Source organism: Ascaphus truei, chromosome 13 (genome assembly GCF_040206685.1).
Source record: "Ascaphus truei isolate aAscTru1 chromosome 13, aAscTru1.hap1, whole genome shotgun sequence".
NCBI lineage: Eukaryota > Metazoa > Chordata > Amphibia > Anura > Ascaphidae > Ascaphus > Ascaphus truei.
The window spans coordinates 19,215,756-19,235,463 of NC_134495.1; the positions used below are offsets into that span (position 1 = coordinate 19,215,756).

General features: G+C 50.5%; 1 protein-coding gene across 1 annotated transcript in view; it reads right to left on the reverse strand.

The window, feature by feature from the left end:
- LOC142464574 (uncharacterized) overlaps window positions 1–19,708 on the reverse strand; it is a 55,469-nt gene that overhangs the window by 16,703 nt on the left and 19,058 nt on the right. The window contains exon 4 of the mRNA XM_075567945.1: window positions 9,929–11,148. Within this exon, the coding sequence (XP_075424060.1) occupies window positions 10,072–11,148 (1,077 nt within the window). The 3' untranslated portion in view covers window positions 9,929–10,071. The remainder of the gene's footprint in view (window positions 1–9,928; window positions 11,149–19,708) is intronic.

The following is a 19,708-nucleotide window of genomic DNA, read 5'->3' on the forward strand; positions in this document are numbered from 1 at the left end:
AGTGTGTAATATATATATATATATATATATATATATATATATATACTGTATATATATATATATATATATATATATATATATATATATAGTGCATTACCTAGTGCATTACCAAAATGGGGGATTTATTAATGAATGAAAAATAGATAATATATATATATATATATTATGTGTGTATATTGTGTGTGTGTAATATATATATATATATATATATATATATATATATATATATTCCGTGTGTTTTTTTATATATATATACTAGCTGAGAGACCCGGCGCTGCCCGGGACCAAAACCTCCTGCTCCCTCCACGTCCCTCTCTGCCTCCCCCCCCTGCGCAGCTCCAGTCCTCCCCCCCTGCACAGCGCCGGCCATTCCTCCCCCCCCCCTGCGCCGCTCCTGTCGCCGTTCCCCCCCCCCCTGAGCAGCTCTGTTCCTCCCCTGCACAGCACATAGTGAGACACACACGCACACACACACAGCGAGACACACGCGCACACACAGTGACACACACACACACACTGACACACACACATACATACTGTGACACACACACACATACTGTGACACACACACACATACTGTGACACACACACACATACTCTGACACACACACACACACATACTATGACACACACACACATACACAGTGATACACACACACAGTGACACACACACACACACAGTGACACACACACACAGTGACACACACACACACACAGTGACACACACACACACACACACACACACTGTGAGACACATGTCCTCGGGCACCAAAAACACCTGCAGTGAGGATGCCACAGCCTCGCCCCCCTCCCCCACCGGGGGACACCACTACCCTCCGTCCATTCTCCGAGCTCCCACCGGTCCAGAAGGCGCCTCTTTCCAATCTGGGCACTCCGCCCGGTCGGTCCTGGGCGTGGGGGGGGGGGGGGGGCGGCGCAGGCCGCCGTGCGACCTGGAGCGTGCGCGAGCCGGCATCGGGAGGACAGTGTGCCGCCCGAGGAGCGGGAGCAGTCGCAGCGTGCGCACACCGCCAGGCCGCTGGACGGCTCGGAGCACACGTGCACCACGCAGGTGACAATGGGGCACCGGGGAAAGGGAGGGGGGAGTGACACCCGGGGGCAGGGGGGGGCAATACCCGGTGGGGGTGATACCCGGGGGCAGGGGGACTCAGCGGGAGACAGAACAGGAGGGAGAGGGAGAAGAAGAGAGTGGCCGGGCGGCGGTGCGAGGAGGAGGGCCGGTCGGGGCCACAGAAGCAAGCCAATGAGAGGGGGGTGGGCCACGGAGCAATCTGATTGGCCAGAGGCTGAGTGACAGACCAATCAGATTGCCCCTAGACACAGGGACATACAACGGTTTCAAAAATATAGATATAGATATATATTTTTTTCTGTGTGTGTGATATATATATATATATATATATATATATATAAAAATATATAAATATAAATATTATGTGTGCATGTGCATATATATGTATATATTTGATATGCAGAGAAGTCATTCTGTATCATTGATTTCCACTTTTAATGTGGTTAATAGCATCAGGTTCAGTGGCATAAACTCGTTAAGGTCTGTCCCATTAGGGATTATATTTTAATTACTCACACCTGCGAGAGAGACTCATTTTCCAGCCTACTGACAGCGCTGCATATACTTGTAACCTGGGGGAGGGGGATTGCAGAAGTCGGCACACAGCAAAGTGCTTGAAGTCCATTGCTTTGGTTTGTGCTCTGCAGGGTGGCCGAGCAGGTAACCCATGCAATGACATCTCAGGCTGTTTCAATTGCTGGCCCCTTGGCAGAGGGGCTTTGACATGTTTAGGGGATTAAAGGGCCAGTACCACGTAGGACCAAAATGACAATTTAACATTCGAGATGCATATTGATACCCTGACATCCAAGACCTATGCCAAATTAGGTGTACTTTATAGGAATAAATCCTCCCTATGTCTGCTTGTCAGAAAGCGTATCGCACAGCAGATGCTAATGCCAGTTATTGACTATGGGGACATAGTATATGGCACTGCACCCCAAACACACCTTAGCAAACTAGATACCCTCTACAACTCAATATGCTGCTTTGTCCTCCAATGTAATTACAACACACATCACTGCAACATTCTCAAAGAACTAGATTGGTCACCACTTGAGACTAGGCGCAAAGCTCATCTTTCCTGTCTTGCCTTCAAATAATTTCTGGCCAAGCTACCCATCTATCTGAACACGCTCCTCACCCCTACCACACACAGCACTTATCACCTGAGATCAGACTCCAAAAGACTGTTCAAGGTCCCAAGGTTCAGCAAGGAACCCGGTCGCTCCTCCTTCTCTTACCGTGCAACTCACAACTGGAACAACCTACCGGAGACTCTCACAGCCGCCACCAGTCAACGTTCTTTCAAGACTTCAGCTGTCTCACATTTTAATCTCGTCTGCAACTGCTACATAATCATATATTATCTCCACCTGTTCATGAAATGTCTGTGAATTTACTGCATACAGTAACTTCTGTTCATTTAATCATGTACCCATGTATTGTCACCATATTAAAGGAGCAATTCGTGGCGTTTTTTTATTCTATTTATTTTTTACATAGATTTTAACCCCATTCATTTCAGCTCCGGGGATCCCCTGCTTCTGGAGATACTCACCCCCGTAGGGGGTGCCAGTAGCCATTTAAAGTTTAAAGCTCCCGCATTACATGGGCCAATAGGAAGCCCAACCTGATGACATCACGGCTTCCTATTGGCTCGCAAGGCGTGGGAGCTTTGAAACTCCGCCATACGCGAACCCTGCATTAGGGGAACCCTTCCCCTTTACAGAGGTAAGTATCTCCGGGAGCAAGGGATCCCCGGAGCTGAAATTAATGGGGTTCAGCCTCAGGATACCCCCTTCTTCAATCCAATGTAAAACAAAATGACGACAAAAATTGGCATGGATAGCCGCTTTAAGATTGAACGCGGGGCGAAATCAGCTCTTTTACATAAACGCGCAGGGTGACATTGAATGCTGGTGCCGTCTGATGTTGGAGCTGCAGTATCCTTAACAGATTTGGATATTTTTAACACGATAGTGGAGTAACAAAGGTACAGAATATGCCATGCAGGCGTCCACAGTTATTAGGGACTCGGGCAATGAAGCAGTGATTCCAAGGATGCAGTGATCTGGGCTGAGCTGAAAAACAGTTCTCAAGAAGTGTACAATGGTTCCCCATTTTAAAGGGAGAATCCCTCCTAAGAGCAAAGTGTACTAATGGCAGTGACATGTTTAAGGGGTCAGTCCCTCCTAGGAGCAAAGTGTACTAATGGCAGTGACATGTTTAAGGGGTCAGTCCCTCCTAGGGGCAAAGTGTACTAATGGCAGTGACATGTTTAAGGGGTCAGTCCCTCCTAGGAGCAAAGTGCACTAATGGCAGTGACATGTTTAAGGGGTCAGTCCCTCCTAGGAGCAAAGTGCACTAATGACAGTGACATGTTTAAGGGGTCAGTCCCTCCTAGGAACAAAGTGTACTAATGGCAGTGATATGGTTAAAGGGCCAGTCCCTCCTAGGAGCAAAGTGTAATAATGGAAATTACATGTTTAAGGGGTCACATCTGACCCCTTGATGCCTTTTTCTTTTACCAAAAACTGACACCTATTTGTAAATCATTCTTTTAAGTTAGTTTGTAAACCCGGTGAGCTGAGACATGGGAGGGGTTAGGTTTCCTCCGTCTGCTCCCTTTAGTCTGACGTCACTGTGTGTTCAACAAGAATTTGCACTGGCAAAGCCCCCCTCTTCCCTTCTCATTAAGGGTAAAGAAAAAACTTTGGTTGACAAACACTGTAGTTTATTTGAGTCCATTGAATTCTTATCTTATCTGGTACTTACTTTTGTTAGACTTTATCTCTGTGGCTGATGACTGCAGCATAATTAGTTCAAACCAATGTCCTTGTATAATTACAAGAGTTTATAAACTGTCTTATCCTAAGAGATTGTACAATAAAAAAAAACCCAAAGCATTTAGCTTCCAAAAAGACATTCAAAGTTATACAAATATTTAAAAAAAGAGGCAGTAGTTAAAGGGTCCATCAACACTCCTACCAAAGAAAATGGTTACAAAGTACTGTACCCATGGTACCTCTACCCAAATAGACTGTATGTATATCTTTATTTATATAGCGCCATTAATGTACATAGCACTTCACAGCAGTAATACACGTGACATAATCATATAAGTAACAAATAATACACATAACACATAATGGGAAGACGCGCTTCAGACATAAAAGTAACATTTAGGAAAAGAAGTCCCTGCCCCGAAGAGCTTACAATCTAATAGGTAAGTAGGAAGAACGTACAGAGACAGACTGCATCAAATGTGTGCCTCTGCCTCTCCTCTGTGCTTCAGAGCATGCAGACAGCCCGGTACAATGTACCACATCTGGTGGGTTTGCCCAATGATAAAGAATATTTGGAGAAAGGTCTCCAACCTGATTAACACTACTCTCAGAACTAGGCTCCCCTTGACACCGTGCTAAGCATGACTTAATAAGTCATTTGGGGGCATTACCATAGCCCAACAGGAACTAGCCATGAATATTGTGGCGGCCACCAGGTGCTGTGTCGCAAGTAGGGGTGCTAGGTGGCTTCTCCAAAAATACTGGACACAATGGTGAAAGGTGCGACGCGCTCAACGCGCTTGACACACAAACCCCTCTCACCTCTCTCCGCTCCGTGCTGTTTCCTCCTTTCCTTGGCCCCACCCCCAGGCTCCTGACACCTCCACCTGATTGGCTGCCCCAGCATCAGCCAATCAGTATGGAGGAAGCTGCCCAGCCCCCTGAGCAACAGCTCTGCTCTCTTCCTACTCTGGGAAGTCTGGCGGCCCCCCAAGCTCGTCAGATCACTATGTCCAGAGAGGTAATACCGGACACATACATGTCCAGAGAGGTAATACCGGTATACACATACACGTCCAGTATTACCTCTAATTGTTTACTGGAGAGAGTGTCCAAATATAGGACAGTCCGGTTCAATACTGGGCACCTGGCAACCCTACTCGCAAGCATGTGGAAGCAACCCCCTCCAAGCTTGGCCCAAATCATTAAAACAAGATGGTCTATAATGTCTACGGAGAAGCTGACCAGCTTCCTACATGACAGAGGGCATCGTTTTAGCGAAACCCGGGACCCCTGGTTGACGAGGATGGGTGCGAGGGGACGTGGATGGTCTCCTACTATCGAGCTGAACTGGGCGCCGGACCCTTAGGATGCCCAGATTTCCCAGGGGGCAATGATCGGGAGGTCACAAATGGCTACAAAAAAACCCCGCCTCCCACCCCTGTCCCTCTCGCCGCACTCACCCCTGCGCCTTCTGGAACTTTGTGATATCAGTGCAGGGGTGGCCAACTCCAGTCCTCAAGGGCCACCAACCGGTCAGGTTTTCAGGATATCCCTGTTTCAGCGCAGGTGCTGCAGTCATAATGACTGAGCCAACTGTGCTGAAGCAGGGAAAACCTTGCCTGTTGGAGGGGCTTGAGGGCTAGAGTTGAGCCCCCCTGTATTAGTGGGTTACTGTCAGGATGTATGTAGATTCGTGTAACCCCCACCCTCCCTTTTTTCCCCCCTTCTATTTGAACCCTCTTCCCAGCAAAAGAATAAATAAACGTTCTAAAAAATATATTTTTTTTTAAATAATAATACTTAAACTGGTCTGATTAAGACAGTGGTGTAATTGACCTACATTTAACCAATTAAGGCCCATATCCACAAAAGGGTGCTAAACTTTAGCACACTTTTACGCCCCAATCATATGAATGAGCGTAAAGTCGTGCTAAAGCTTAGCACCGTTTGGAGGATATGGGCCTAACTGTGTTACCGCCGTTAGTTCACTTTGCTTCTAAGAGGGACGTCTCCTTGAATGGTTTTAGGATGCCAGGGAAACGGCTTAATGGTGTTGCAGCATTGGCTTTACCGAAAGCGTTGGAAAAGCCAGTCTTGGTAATGCTGGGGGATTATGCGGAGCAGCGTTGAATGAGCATGCGAAGCACAGAGAGGCCCCACCATGTGTGAACACAGGGCGGGCAAACAGCAATCCCAGATAAGGAGAGGACTCTGTGAATAGCAAAACATCAGGTGCGGGGAGAGATAGGGGACGAGTTATAGGTGTTTATCTAATGAGCAGGAAAGGCAAACAGTAGGAGAAATTAATAGCTCCCAATAAAAGCCTCATTCAGCTGACTCTTATCACCCTAATAAATATCCCGGACGCCAGTCTCATTGAAGGCGGGGGATGATCCGTTTATTGTTTCTTATCTGACCCTCCCACCCCCCTTTCACGATTTATTTCTGCAATGATAACCGTCGATGTTGACTCTTGGGGATCATTGCAGCACTGTTAGATGTGATCCTATAGCTGGTCAGTCTCTCCGAGGAGTAAAGTGTACTAATGGCAGTGACATGTTTAAGGGGTCAGTCTCTCCTAGGAGCAAAGTGTACTAATGGCAGTGACATGTTTAAGGGGTCAGTCTCTCCTAGGAGCAAAGTGTACTAATGGCAGTGACATGTTTAAGGGGTCAGTCTCTCCTAGGAGCAAAGTGTACTAATGGCAGTGACATGTTTAAGGGGTCAGTCTCTCCTAGGAGCAAAGTGTACTAATGGCAGTGACATGGTTAAGGGGTCAGTCCCTGTTAGGGGCAAAGTGTACTAATGGCAGTGACATGGTTAAGGAGTCAGACCCTCCTAGGGGCAAAGTGTACTAATGGCAGTGACACGGTTAAGGGGTCAGTCCCTCCTAGGAGCAAAGTGTACTAATGGCAGTGACATGTTTAAGGGGTCAGTCCCTCCTAGGGGCAAAGTGCACTAATGGCAGTGACATGGTTAAGGGATCAGTCCCTCCTAGGAGCAAAGTGTACTAATGGCAGTGACATGGTTAAGGGGTCAGTCCCTGTTAGGGACAAAGTGTACTAATGGCAGTGACATGGTTAAGGGGTCAGTCCCTCCTAGGAGCAAAGTGTACTAATGGCAGTGACATGTTTAAGGGGTCAGTCTCTCCTGGAGCAAAGTGTACTAATGGCAGTGACATGTTTAAGGGGTCAGTCTCTCCTGGAGCAAAGTGTACTAATGGCAGTGACATGGTTAAGGGGTCAGTCCCTCTTAGGGGCAAAGTGTACTAATGGCAGTGACAGGGTTAAGGGATCAGTCCCTCCTAGGGGCAAAGTGTACTAAGGGCAGTGACATATTTAAGGGGTCAGTCCCTCCTAGGAGCAAAGTGTACTAATGGCAGTGACATGGTTAAGGGTTCAGTCTCTCCTAGGAGCAAAGTGTACTAATGGCAGTGACATGGTTAAGGGGTCAGTCCCTCCTAGGAGCAAAGTGTACTAATGGCAGTGACATGGTTAAGGGGTCAGTCCCTCCTAGGAGCAAAGTGTACTAATGGCAGTGACATGTTTAAGGGGTCAGTCCCTCCTAGGGGCAAAGTGTCAGTGACGCAATAGCTTTCTGCTTGTCGAAATATCGATGTCAAAACCTATTTTCTTCCTGGGTCTATTAAAGATGGCCGCCAGCGTGGTTTTCCAAAAAACTCAGTCCGGGATCACGGCAGACTTCGAGTTTGCGCCACATTTTTCCTCAGCAATAGCGGGACATACTTTATATGACTCAGAGATATATTTGCTACAGCGTTTCTCGCTTATTAACCCTTTCGCTCTCAGGAGGGGCCTACGCAGTCTGGCAACAGCGGGGTTAACCGCCAATTGACCATTAGTTGTTAGTTCCATATTAGCAGTTGTTTAACATATCTATTTCAGCCCTGAAAGGAAGAGGGGGAAGAAATATCTCCGAATATGTGCCTGTTACAGCCCAGCTCCGACGCGCTCCTTCCAATAATTGCATTTCAAAGGTAAATGATATCTCTCCACTAATGACCAGCTGCAGGAGGCCTGATTTCCACAAACCCAGCGCGCAGAAACACTTCCCAAACTCGGAGACCAGGTAACCGCCGTCACCCAAGTCTGCGCGCCAAGCCTGGACGCTTATGGAAATTCACATTTGGAGCCGATAAACAGCGCTGTGTGTGTATTTTTATTGATATACTAGCTGAGAGATCCGGCGTTGCCCGGGATGTAAATGCGTAATAGGTAGTATTATTTATAAATTGTGGAACAATAGGTGACTGTTTGTTGTAAAGGTTGGATAATAATATTGAAAAGAAAGATGGAAGAAAATGTAATACGATGTTGTATAAAAATGGTTTATTGTAAGCACACCACAGTACAATGTATATTTTGGTGCCATAAGTGATGTAAAAATTTGAGGCGTGTGTCCTGCTAGGGTGTGAGGCGGCGGGTGGCGCGTGGGTTGTGAGTGCTGTCTGCGAGTGGGGGTCCTGCTAGGGTGTGGTGCGTGGGTTGTGAGTGCTGTCTGTGAGTGTGGGTCCTGCTAGGGTGTGAGGCGGCGGGTGGCGCGTGGGTTGTGAGTGCTGTCTGTGAGTGGGGGTCCTGCTAGGGTGTGAGGCGGTGGGTCAGTGATGTCGGTGCGTAGGGGCGGGAGGCAGCAGGTGTGTGTGGCGGCAGGTATGTGTCGAGTGTGGCGGGTGTCTGTTGAGTGCGTGCAGCGGCTGTGAGGCGGTGGGTGAAAGGCAGAGGCGGCCGGAGTAAGGGCGGGTGAAAGGCAGAGGCGGGGGTGGGGAGGCGGTAAGGCGGACAGGAAGGCGAAGGGCGGCGGGAAGGGGAGGAGGGGGTGGAGGAGGGGAGGAGGGGGTGGAGGAGGGGGTCAAGGGGTGGAGGAGGGGGGCAAGGGGTGGAGGAGGGGGGCAAGGGGGGGGGAAAGGGGGGGAGGGGGTGGGAAGGGGGGGGAGGGGGTGGGAAGGGGGGGGAGGGGGTGGGAAGGGGGGGGGGGTGGGAAGGGGGGGGGGGCGGTGGGAAGGGGGGGGCGGTGGGAAGGGGGGGGGCGGTGGGAAGGGGGGGCAGTGGGAAGGGGGAGGGAGTCGGTGGGAAGGGGGGGGAGGCGGTGGGAAGGGGGGGGGGAGGCGGTGGGAAGGGGGGGGGGGGAAGGGGGGGAGGGGGTGGGAAGGGGGGGGAGGGGGTGGGAAGGGGGGGGGGCGGTGGGAAGGGGGGGGGGGCGGTGGGAAGGGGGAGGGAGTCGGTGGGAAGAGGGGGGAGGCGGTGGGAAGGGGGGGAGGCGGTGGGAAGGGGGGGGGAGGCGGTGGGGAGGCGGTGGGAAGGGGGAGGGGAGGCGGTGGGAAGGGGGAGGGGAGGCGGTGGGAAGGGGGGACAGTGGACGGGGGGGGCAGTGGACAGGAGGGGTGGCAGTGGACAGGAGGGGGGGCAGTGGACAAGAGGGGGGGCAGTGGACAGGAGAGGGGGGGCAGTGGACAGGAGAGGGGGGGGGCAGTGGACAGGAGAGGGGGGGCAGTGGACAGGAGGGGGGGCAGTGGACAGGAGAGGGGGGGCAGTGGACAGGAGAGGGGGGGGCAGTGGACAGGAGAGGGGGGGGCAGTGGACAGGAGAGGGGGGGCAGTGGACAGGAGAGGGGGGGCAGTGGACAGGAGGGGGGGGGCAGTGGACAGGAGAGGGGGGGGCAGTGGACAGGAGAGGGGGGGGCAGTGGACAGGAGAGGGGGGGGCAGTGGACAGGAGAGGGGGGGGCAGTGGACAGGAGAGGGGGGGGCAGTGGACAGGAGAGGGGGGGCAGTGGACAGGAGAGGGGGGGCAGTGGACAGGAGGGGGGGCAGTGGACAGGAGGGGGGGGCAGTGGACAGGAGGGGGGGCAGTGTCGCACACACACACACACACACACACACACACACACACACACACACACACACACACACACACACACACACACACACACACACACACGTCTCAGTCCCGTGATGCGCCCTTTCTCAGTTCCGTGCGGCGCCGCAGGTGGGGGGGAGGTGGGGGAGCGACACACACGACACCTACCTGTACTTCCGGCCGCCGCCATCTTCTCACTCGGCGCCGCGAGGGAGGAAGGGGGTCCGCCATCTTACGCGCCGCGTGGCAGCCTGTTCCCCCGCCGGGGAGGGAGTGGAGCGGGAGGGAGTGGTGTGTAGCGGGAGTGGTGTTTAGCGGGAGGGAGGTGAGTGGAGCGCGAGGGAATGGAGCGGGAGGGAGTGGAGCGGGAGGGAGTGGTGTGTAGTGGGAGGGAGGTGAGTGGAGCGGGAGGGAGGTGAATGGAGCGGGAGGGAGGTGAATGGAGCGGGAGGGAGGTGAGTGGAGCGGGAGGGAATGGAGCGGGAGGGAATGGAGCGCGAGGGAGGAAGGGAGTCCGCTATCTTAGGCGCCGCGTGGCAGCCTGCCTGTTCCCCCGCCGGGGAGTGGTGTGTAGCGGGAGGGAGTGGTGTGTAGCGGGAGGGAGTGGAGTGGGAGGGAGGTGAGTGCGGGAGTGGAGCGGGAGGTGAGTGCGGGAGTGGAGCGGGAGGGAGTGGTGTGTAGCGGGAGGGAGGTGAGTGTAGCGGGAGGGAGGTGAGTGCGGGAGTGGAGCGGGAGGGAGTGGTGTGTAGAGGGAGTGGAGCGGGAGGGAGGTGAGTGCGGGAGTGGAGCGGGAGGTGAGTGCGGGAGTGGAGCGGGAGGTGAGTGCGGGAGTGGAACGGGAGGTGAGTGCGGGAGTGGAGCGGGAGGGAGTGGTGTGTAGCGGGAGGGAGGTGAGTGGAGCGGGAGGGAGGTGAGTGCGGGAGTGGAGCGGGAGGGAGTGGTGTGTAGAGGGAGTGGAGCGGGAGGTGAGTGCGGGAGTGGAGCGGGAGGTGAGTGCGGGAGTGGAGCGGGAGGGAGTGGTGTGTAGCGGGAGGGAGGTGAGTGGAGCGGGAGGGAGGTGAGTGCGGGAGTGGAGCGGGAGGGAGTGGTGTGTAGAGGGAGTGGAGCGGGAGGGAGGTGAGTGCGGGAGTGGAGCGGGAGGTGAGTGCGGGAGTGGAGCGGGAGGTGAGTGCGGGAGTGGAACGGGAGGTGAGTGCGGGAGTGGAGCGGGAGGGAGGTGAGTGCGGGAGTGGAGCGGCTTCCGGGCGCGTCTTAGGTGGGCGCGTGTCCCCCCGCCGGGGAGGGAGTGGAGCGGGAGGGAGGTGAGCACCGGGGAGGGGGGGAGGTGAGTGTGATGGGGAGGGAGAGGACAGAGATATGTGTGTGTTTTTTTTTTTTTTTTTTTGGACCTTTGGCCCGTCACTCCGCCTCAGGCCAATGAGAGGTGTGGGGGGCGGGCCAAGGGGGTGGTGTGAGTGTGTGAGCCCAATGAGAGGTGTGCGGGGGCGGGCGGGCCAAGGGACCAATGAGATTGCCACTAGGGACGCAGACATACAGTGCTTTCAGAAATATATAGTAGATTCCTATCTGTGTTTGCAGCTCTTTTTTTTTAAAGTAATTAAGATTTAAACCAGCAGATCCCCCTGGGCCTCGGGTTGCCAGCTGTCCAGCATTGAACCGGACTGTCCTGTATTTGGACACTCTCCAGTAAATAATTAGAGTTAATACTGGACACAGTGACCGGTATTACCTCTCTGGACATAGTGACCTGACCGGCTTGGGGGGAGAGAGGGGGGTGCGGGATTTCCCTGAGAGGGGGGAGAGCAGGGCTCTTGCTAGGGGGCTGGGCAGCTTCCTCCATGCTGATTGGCTGCTGATGGGTAATGCAGCCAATCAGGAGGAGGTGTCAGGAGCCTGGGGGTGGGGCCAAGGAGAGGAGGAAAGAGCGGTAAGGTGTGGATGTGCGTGTGGAGCGCGTCACGCCTTTCAGCATTGTGTCCTGTATTTTTGGAGAAGTTGCCTAGCAACCCTATCTGGCGTACCATTTTTCTTGTATACATAGGAAGAAGGGCAGGGGCAAAAAAAGGGCAGTAGGAAAAACTGCTCCTTTAATACAGAGCGATATAACGCAAAAGGGGTGTACGCAAACGTAATATAAAATCCAACATGGGGGAGGAAGAGCTTTCAATCTAAGTGGTGTGTTGTGGGAGTTGCAGAGCCAGCGCCAGGACGTGGAAGTGCGCTGCGCCTCTTACAGAACGGTTCGGCCCAAAACGGTAGCGAAGTAGGATTTTAAATGGGAGGTTCGTGTTCAAGGAGAATTAACTACGCACAGTGTCGGATTTAAAAAAAAATGCTGCCCTTAGGCACTTACCTGGTGCCGCCCTCCTTCTCCAGCGCCGCGCCATCCCATTGCCATTCTGTGACGTCACGTTGCCGATCGCACATTCTGCAACCCAAATTCGGCCGCCGCAAAATTTTGCCACCCCTAGGCCTGGCCTATTGGGAAATCCTCCATGGGCCCGGTGTGATGCAAGCAACACATTCACCCAGCCCCCTAGCAGGTTTCTCTCCTGTGTGCTATGCACATGTCACTGATACATAGTAGTTGCCAATGGCAAAGACTGTGGAAGAGGAGGTGGGACTAAGAGTGAGAGGAACCTTTAAGAGGGGCGGCCATGACAAATGGAGGCAGAGCTGCATAGGCCTGAGGCCAGCCTGAGTCCCGCTGAGAGAGGGAGAGCGCAGAGATTCAATGGAGGGAGAACAGTATCTTTGCAGCAAAGCGCACGGAGTGTCGAGCACTGTCACAGGCAACCCTCAATGACTGCAGTTAAAGTGGTACCGGAGACCTTGGTGACGTACAGGCCTGCTACATTTAAATGCACTAAGAGCTCTCACGGTGGTTCCACCACCATCATATAGGCCCATATACCCAGGTTTGGGTGGTCCATTTTTACCTGACACTAACACACACCTGCGCGGCGTTACTGTTATGTGTTATAATATATGTATGATGAGTATAGTGATCCTTCGCAGAGGATCACAAGGTCTTTAGAACTGGATAACGAATATATTAAAGCAGTTGTACCACACCCGCCGGGTACTTATTTCCCGCTGTCTGATCGTAAGCAACATGTGGCATAGCGAGAGCAATAAACCTCAGCACCAGGTGTCAGTCAGGGCATAGTAGTAAGAGGGGATATATATATATATATACAGTGTTCGACAAACCTATACATTTGCTCGCCCCGGGCAAGTGGATTTAACATCGTGGCGAGCAACTATTGGCCCAAGCAGCATACGTTTGGTACTAGGTGGCGAGTATATTTTTTTGTGTGGCGAGTAGATTTTTTGGTGATTTGTCAACCACTGTATATATATATATATATATATATTAGAAAAAGAAAAGAGAAAAAGCGCCCGATCCTTGTGTAAAATCAGATGAACATTTTAATAAATCACGGACAAGACAAATGCACACTTACAATTTGTCTGATAAAAACAGGCATTGTATGGGACCTGCCCATGCACCAAATGAAGACTCCACGGTCACCTCCGCTCTGCAATCTCCAGAATGGTTCTGTATCCAGTGTTTGAGAACGCCGTTTGCTCCAGGCTGGATAATGTTTACTTGTATGGAGCTTCTCAGCAGCGTGCGTCCGCCATTGCTCACACGCATGTGATACTGGAACCCGGAAGGACTTTGCTTGCGTCTCCACGATCTCTCTCTGGTGCCAAGGCAGGCCAGCCACCGTAGTTCCAATGTTAACTGTCCCTACGCGTTTCTTCCGCCTTTGCGGATTTCATCAGGGGAAAGGCGGAAGAAACGCATAGGGACAGTTAACATTGGAACTACGGTGGCTGACCTGCCTTGGCACCAGAGAGAGATCGTGGAGACGCAAGCAAAGTCCTTCCGGGTTCCAGTATCACATGCGTGTGAGCAATGGCGGACGCACGCTGCTGAGAAGCTCCATACAAGTAAACATTATCCAGCCTGGAGCAAACGGCGTTCTCAAACACTGGATACAGAACCATTCTGGAGATTGCAGAGCGGAGGTGACCGTGGAGTCTTCATTTGGTGCATGGGCAGGTCCCATACAATGCCTGTTTTTATCAGACAAATTGTAAGTGTGCATTTGTCTTGTCCGTGATTTATTAAAATGTTCATCTGATTTTACACAAGGATCGGGCGCTTTTTCTCTTTTCTTTTTCTAATAGGTACTATGGGAACTTGGTGAGCCCAAGAAGAAGCAGCCTGGACCTTTGTTTTATTCATTCATGGACTTCATTTGGACTTAAGTATTTTTTATAGTTCAGTTTTGGATTTTTCAATATATATTTTGTATTTATTGTTTAGTAATTTATTGCAATATCTTTTTTACATTATTTGCACATTTTTTACTTTTTGTTTGGTTTTTTACGATTTTTTATTATATTATTTTTTTGTAATATATAAAAAAAAAATTCTTATATAGGCTAGCACTGGTTGTTTCAGTTAACATTCTTAATCAATATTGATATTTGGTGCAACATTTTGCCACACGTCACCAGCACAGCAGCAATTTAGGTGTGCTGGAAAAAGTGCGCTGTCTTTAAAACTGTTCATATATATATATATATATATAGTTTTAATCCAAAACCAATCAAGTTGCAGAAAAACCTAAACGCAGCCTTTTTTCTGTGACGCTCTTGTGCCGTGGCCCCTCCGGCACGCTGGTTAATTATTGAGGTGGTTACATCTGGTATAATATTGGCAAATCCTCAGCAGGTGCGCATAATGCATAATATGCAGACTTGCCCCGTGCAGCGCTTGGCACACCTTCCCCTTTACATCCCTGTGCTTCAGGCAGCAGACGATTAGATTGCAAGCTCTTTGGGGCAGTGAAGAGGTCTTCTATGTACTTCTCTGGCTGCTCCCTTGGTGTCCAATAAGGAAAGGCAAAGGATTGTATTGTTACTCGCATTGTTGATGATGATGTTTGTGGATGATTTTTTTTTATGCCACCGCAAGTCCACCACCCAAAATTGCATCACGCCCCTCCTGGGAGGTTAAACTCGCACAACACACACATTTAAACCAATTGTTTTTTCCCCCTCCTCTTAGCAGGTTACTGTACCTTGTAATTATCCAACAGCCACAGGAGTATTTGGGATCCCATAGTGGGGGATCAATATGTGAAGCCTTAATGCTGCAGACCAAGCAATATCCTACTTGTGTTTTTTTAAATAAATCAGTTCTGTACTTTGAGAAAATACTTGAAGCATTTTTTTTTAAAATCAACTCTAAATGACAATTTTAATGTATTATAGTGTAACAAGCATTTTTTGTTTCTATAGCAACCATTTTCAAAGTCACATCCCCTTCCTCGTCTGAAACAGGCTCTGGCACACCCCTTTTTGAGCCCTGCCCTCTGTATAGCAGTGCACCAATTGTATCTAGTGACTGCCTGGTCACATGATTTCCCCCACGGAACTTTGCATCTTTGATCCTCTTCTGCTGCACTGACAGCCATTTAGTGAACCCCCGGGCCGAATCTTCGCCGATCGATCACAGGAGAACGGATCGATCGCAGGAGACCGGTATTGATGCGCATATTAAAGGGGTGAAAAAAAGAAAAAAAAACGCCAGCTTGCACTGCTGCTTTAAATGGCTATAACTCTGCAGTCGCACCTAGTGACAGGGACGTTTAATGTGTCACATACAGCTGCATCCCACCTTTACAATAATATATATCAGACCAAAATCTTTTTTAACGTTTTAATGGCTTCACAGCGACCAAATGCTTTGCATGTTTATTTTAAATCTGGCCAGGATTCTGTTTGCAAATAGTTGTGCGAAATTTGTAGACAATGCCATGGTTTGTTTTTTTTTTTAGTTAAAAAAAAGTTGCCCTTTCCCCCCCAAATTTACCGTTTTACCCAATTTGTCATGATCATTTTTAAAATCCAGATCACATGGCTAATATGATTGACACGTATATCCTGAAAACCTGACCTGTTGGTGACTCTTGAGGACTGGTGTTGCCCAGCCCTGATCTGAGAAGTAAGGCCTCGGACATGCTTACTGCTGGCGTGCTGATGCGCGCTGAGGCTCAGGGAAAGCGGGTGCTTTCCCTGGCCTTGCGGTTGCTTGTGCTGCTCGCCGTAAGGGGGCGGGCCGGGGGCGGGCACGTCACTGGCCGGGGGCGGGCCAGTGACGTCACGGAGCTGGTTCGCCCTCATTGGGCAAACCGTTCACGTGACCGGCCTGTCGCGCCGGCAAGTGGGGGAATTTTAAATTCCCCTAAGACCTGCGCTTCCGCAAGCGCGCGGAAGCGCAGGTGAGCCCCTACTAAAGCCGCTCTAATTGCGGCTGTAGGGGCTCAGTGCTGCAACATGGCCGAAGCCTAAGCAAGGCAACATGCTCAGCAAGCAGGCAACATGCTCAGCAAGCAGGCAACATGGCCGAAGCCTAAGAGAGGAGAACTTAGAGAGACAGGAGGAGGGTGTTCTGGTAAGTGCTTCTGCAAGGGGCCAAGGTCAGTGCATCCGAGAGGTATAGTATCAGCCAGCTAGGCTATGCATGTGATGTAACGCTATCTGGAGCTGTCCCCCAATCAGTATATAATAAGAAGTGATGAAAGAGGACCCAAAGAACCAAAAAAATGCGCATTGATTTAAGTTTTAGTCTAAGGTCCCTTGTCTTTCTGGCAGCCACTGGCTTCATGTAGTAATCACCGATGGGGGAAGGGAGGGGGCATTATGACACAGATGTCCCTGGCCTTGTGTATTATAAGAGCAGCATGAATCCCTGGTTCTTTAGCATGTACACACAACAGAAGATCTCTTGGCATGAGATAAAGCACGTGTTGCCCGCTGATGCCAGCCGTATCTCATCCCATGCATGGTTAGCACGCAGCTCTCTCCTGCTGGAGTTGGCAGAACACTGTGTGTGTGTATGTGTGTGGGCGCTACGCCACCCCAGCAGATGTCCAATGCCCGTTGGCACGCAGTGTCGCATTCCCCGGGATTCCGCTGCCTGGCCGGGAGTTTGAACGGGGAGTGGCGTCGTGGGTAAGCTGGTCTCTGAAGTGGGCAAGTCGCTGCTTGTTCGATGGTAAACTCTTGAGAGCAGAGGAGGGACATCGGGGGGGATATTTGGGGACTGCCAGTCATTGAAGACATCCTAAGTCTTTGAAGGGAGGAAACGTATTTGAATTCACTTTATCTCTTTGTTATATTCAAGCCTTGGGAAAATAGGTTTTCAGCAAAAAGGTAGTGGATGCACGGAACAGTCTCCAAGCATTGGTAGTGTAGGCACGTTCAAATCACAAGAGATAAACAAGGGGCTATGACAAATGATCAGAAGGGTGACCTTTCTTTCTAAATGAAGTGTGACATTTGGGTTACAGTAAGAGAATCACTTTTATGTTGCATTAATGTGTTCTAGCTGGCAGCTACTTTGTGTCAGTTTTTTTCCATGCATGTGTCATTGAGCAATTCGGGGATTGGTTAGGGGAGGAGTTATAGGGAGAGGTTATAGGAGCAGTTAGGGGAGGAGTTATAGGGAGCAGTTAGGGGAGAAGTTATAGGGAGAGGTTATAGGCGCAGTTAGGGGAGGAGTTATAGGGAGCGGTTATAGGAGCAGTTAGGGGAGGAGTTATAGGGAGCAGTTAGGGGAGGAGTTATAGTGAGTGGTTATAGGAGCAGTAAGGGGAGGAGTTATAGGGAGCAGTTAGGAGAGGAGTTATACGGAGTGGTTGTAGGAGCAGTTACGGGAGGAGTTATAGGAACTGGTTATAGGAGCAGTTAGGGGAGGAGTTATAGGAACTGGATATAGGAGCAGTTAGGGGAGGAGTTATAGGGAGATGTTAGGGGAGGAGTTATAGGGAGCGGTTATAAGAGGAGTTATAGGGAGCGGTTATGGGATCAGTTAAGGGAGGAGTTATAGGGAGCGGTTATAGGAGCAGTTAGGGGAGGAGTTATAGGGAGCGGTTATAGGAGCAGTTAGGGGAGGAGTTATAGGGAGCGGTTATAGGAGCAGTTAGAGGAGGAGTTATAGGGAGCGGTTAGTGGAGAAGTTATAGGGAGCGGTTATAGGAGCAGTTAAGGGAGGAGTTATAGGGAGCGGTTATAGGAGCAGTTAGGGGAGGAGTTATAGGGAGCGGTTATAGGAGCGGTTATAGGAGGAGTTATAGGGAGCGGTTATAGGAGCGGTTATAGGAGGAGTTATAGGGAGCGGTTATAGGAGCAGTCAGGGGAGGAGTTATAGGGAGCGGTTATAGGAGCGGTTATAGGAGGAGTTATAGGGAGCGGTTATAGGAGCAGTTATAGGAGGAGTTATAGGGAGCGGTTATAGGAGCAGTTAAGGGAGGAGTTATAGGGAGCGGTTATAGGAGCAGTTATAGGAGGAGTTATAGGGAGCGGTTATAGGAGCAGTTAGGGGAGGAGTTATAGGGAGCGGTTATAGGAGCGGTTATAGGAGGAGTTATAGGGAGCGGTTATAGGAGCGGTTATAGGAGGAGTTATAGGGAGCGGTTATAGGAGCAGTTATAGGAGGAGTTATAGGGAGCAGTTAGGGGAGGAGTTATAGGAGCGGTTTAGGGAGCGGTTATAGGAGCAGTTAGGGGAGGAGTTATAGGGAGCAGTAAGGGGAGGAGTTATAGGGAGCAGTTAGGAGAGGAGTTATACGGAGTGGTTGTAGGAGCAGTTACGGGAGGAGTTATAGGGAGCAGTTAGGGGAGGAGTTATAGGAGCGGTTTAGGGAGCGGTTATAGGAGCAGTTAGGGGAGGAGTTATAGGGAGCAGTAAGGGGAGGAGTTATAGGGAGCAGTTAGGAGAGGAGTTATACGGAGTGGTTGTAGGAGCAGTTACGGGAGGAGTTATATGAACTGGTTATAGGAGCAGTTAGGGGAGGAGTTATAGGAACTTGATATAGGAGCAATTAGGGGAGGAGTTATAGGAACTGGATATAGGAGCAGTTAGGGGAGGAGTTATAGGGAGTAGTTAGGAGAGGAGATATAGGGAGATGTTAGGGGAGCGGTTATAAGAGGCGTTATAGGGAGCGGTTATGGGATCAGTTAGAGGAGGAGTTATAGGGAGCGGTTATAGGAGCAGTTAAGGGAGGAGTTATAGGGAGCGGTTATAGGAGCAGTTAAGGGAGGAGTTATAGGGAGCGGTTATAGGAGCAGTTAGGGGAGGAGTTATAGGGAGCGGTTATAGGAGCGGTTATAGGAGGAGTTATAGGGAGAGGTTATAGGATCAGTTAGGGGAGGAGTTATAGGGAGCGGTTATAGGAGCAGTTAGGGGAGGAGTTATAGGGAGCGGTTATAGGAGCAGTTAGGGGAGGAGTTATAGGGAGCGGTTATAGGAGCAGTTAGGGGAGGAGTTATAGGGAGCGGTTATAGGAGCGGTTATAGGAGGAGTTATAGGGAGCGGTTATAGGAGCCGTTATAGGAGGAGTTATAGGGAGCGGTTATAGGAGCATTTAGGGGAGGAGTTATAGGGAGCGGTTATAGGAGCAGTTAGGGGAGGAGTTATAGGGAGCGGTTATAGGAGCGGTTTAGGGAGCGGTTATAGGAGCAGTTAGGGGAGGAGCATTTTTTTAATTTCCTACCACCTTGGTTGAGAGGCCATTCCATCAATCCAACCCCTTTTCCACAAAGAAGTACTTCCTCACACTTCTGATCCTCCCGCCCTGCAGCGTCAGAGAATAACCTCTTGTTCTAGCTCTTCTCCTTCTCTCAGATACGCTTCCCTCCGGCACTTTGTGGAAACCCTTTAGTGTATGTACCTGAAAGTTTGAATCCTATACCCCCTCTCATGTCTCTCCTCCACACTGCACATATGAAGGCCCTTTAATCTTTCCTGATAAGTCTCATGCACCATTTAAGTAGCCCGTCTTTGCACAATCTCTCATTTATTTACGTTCTTCTGGAGATATTGTCTCCCCCATTGGGCAGAGCTCTCTGTGAGGTCCCACCAATG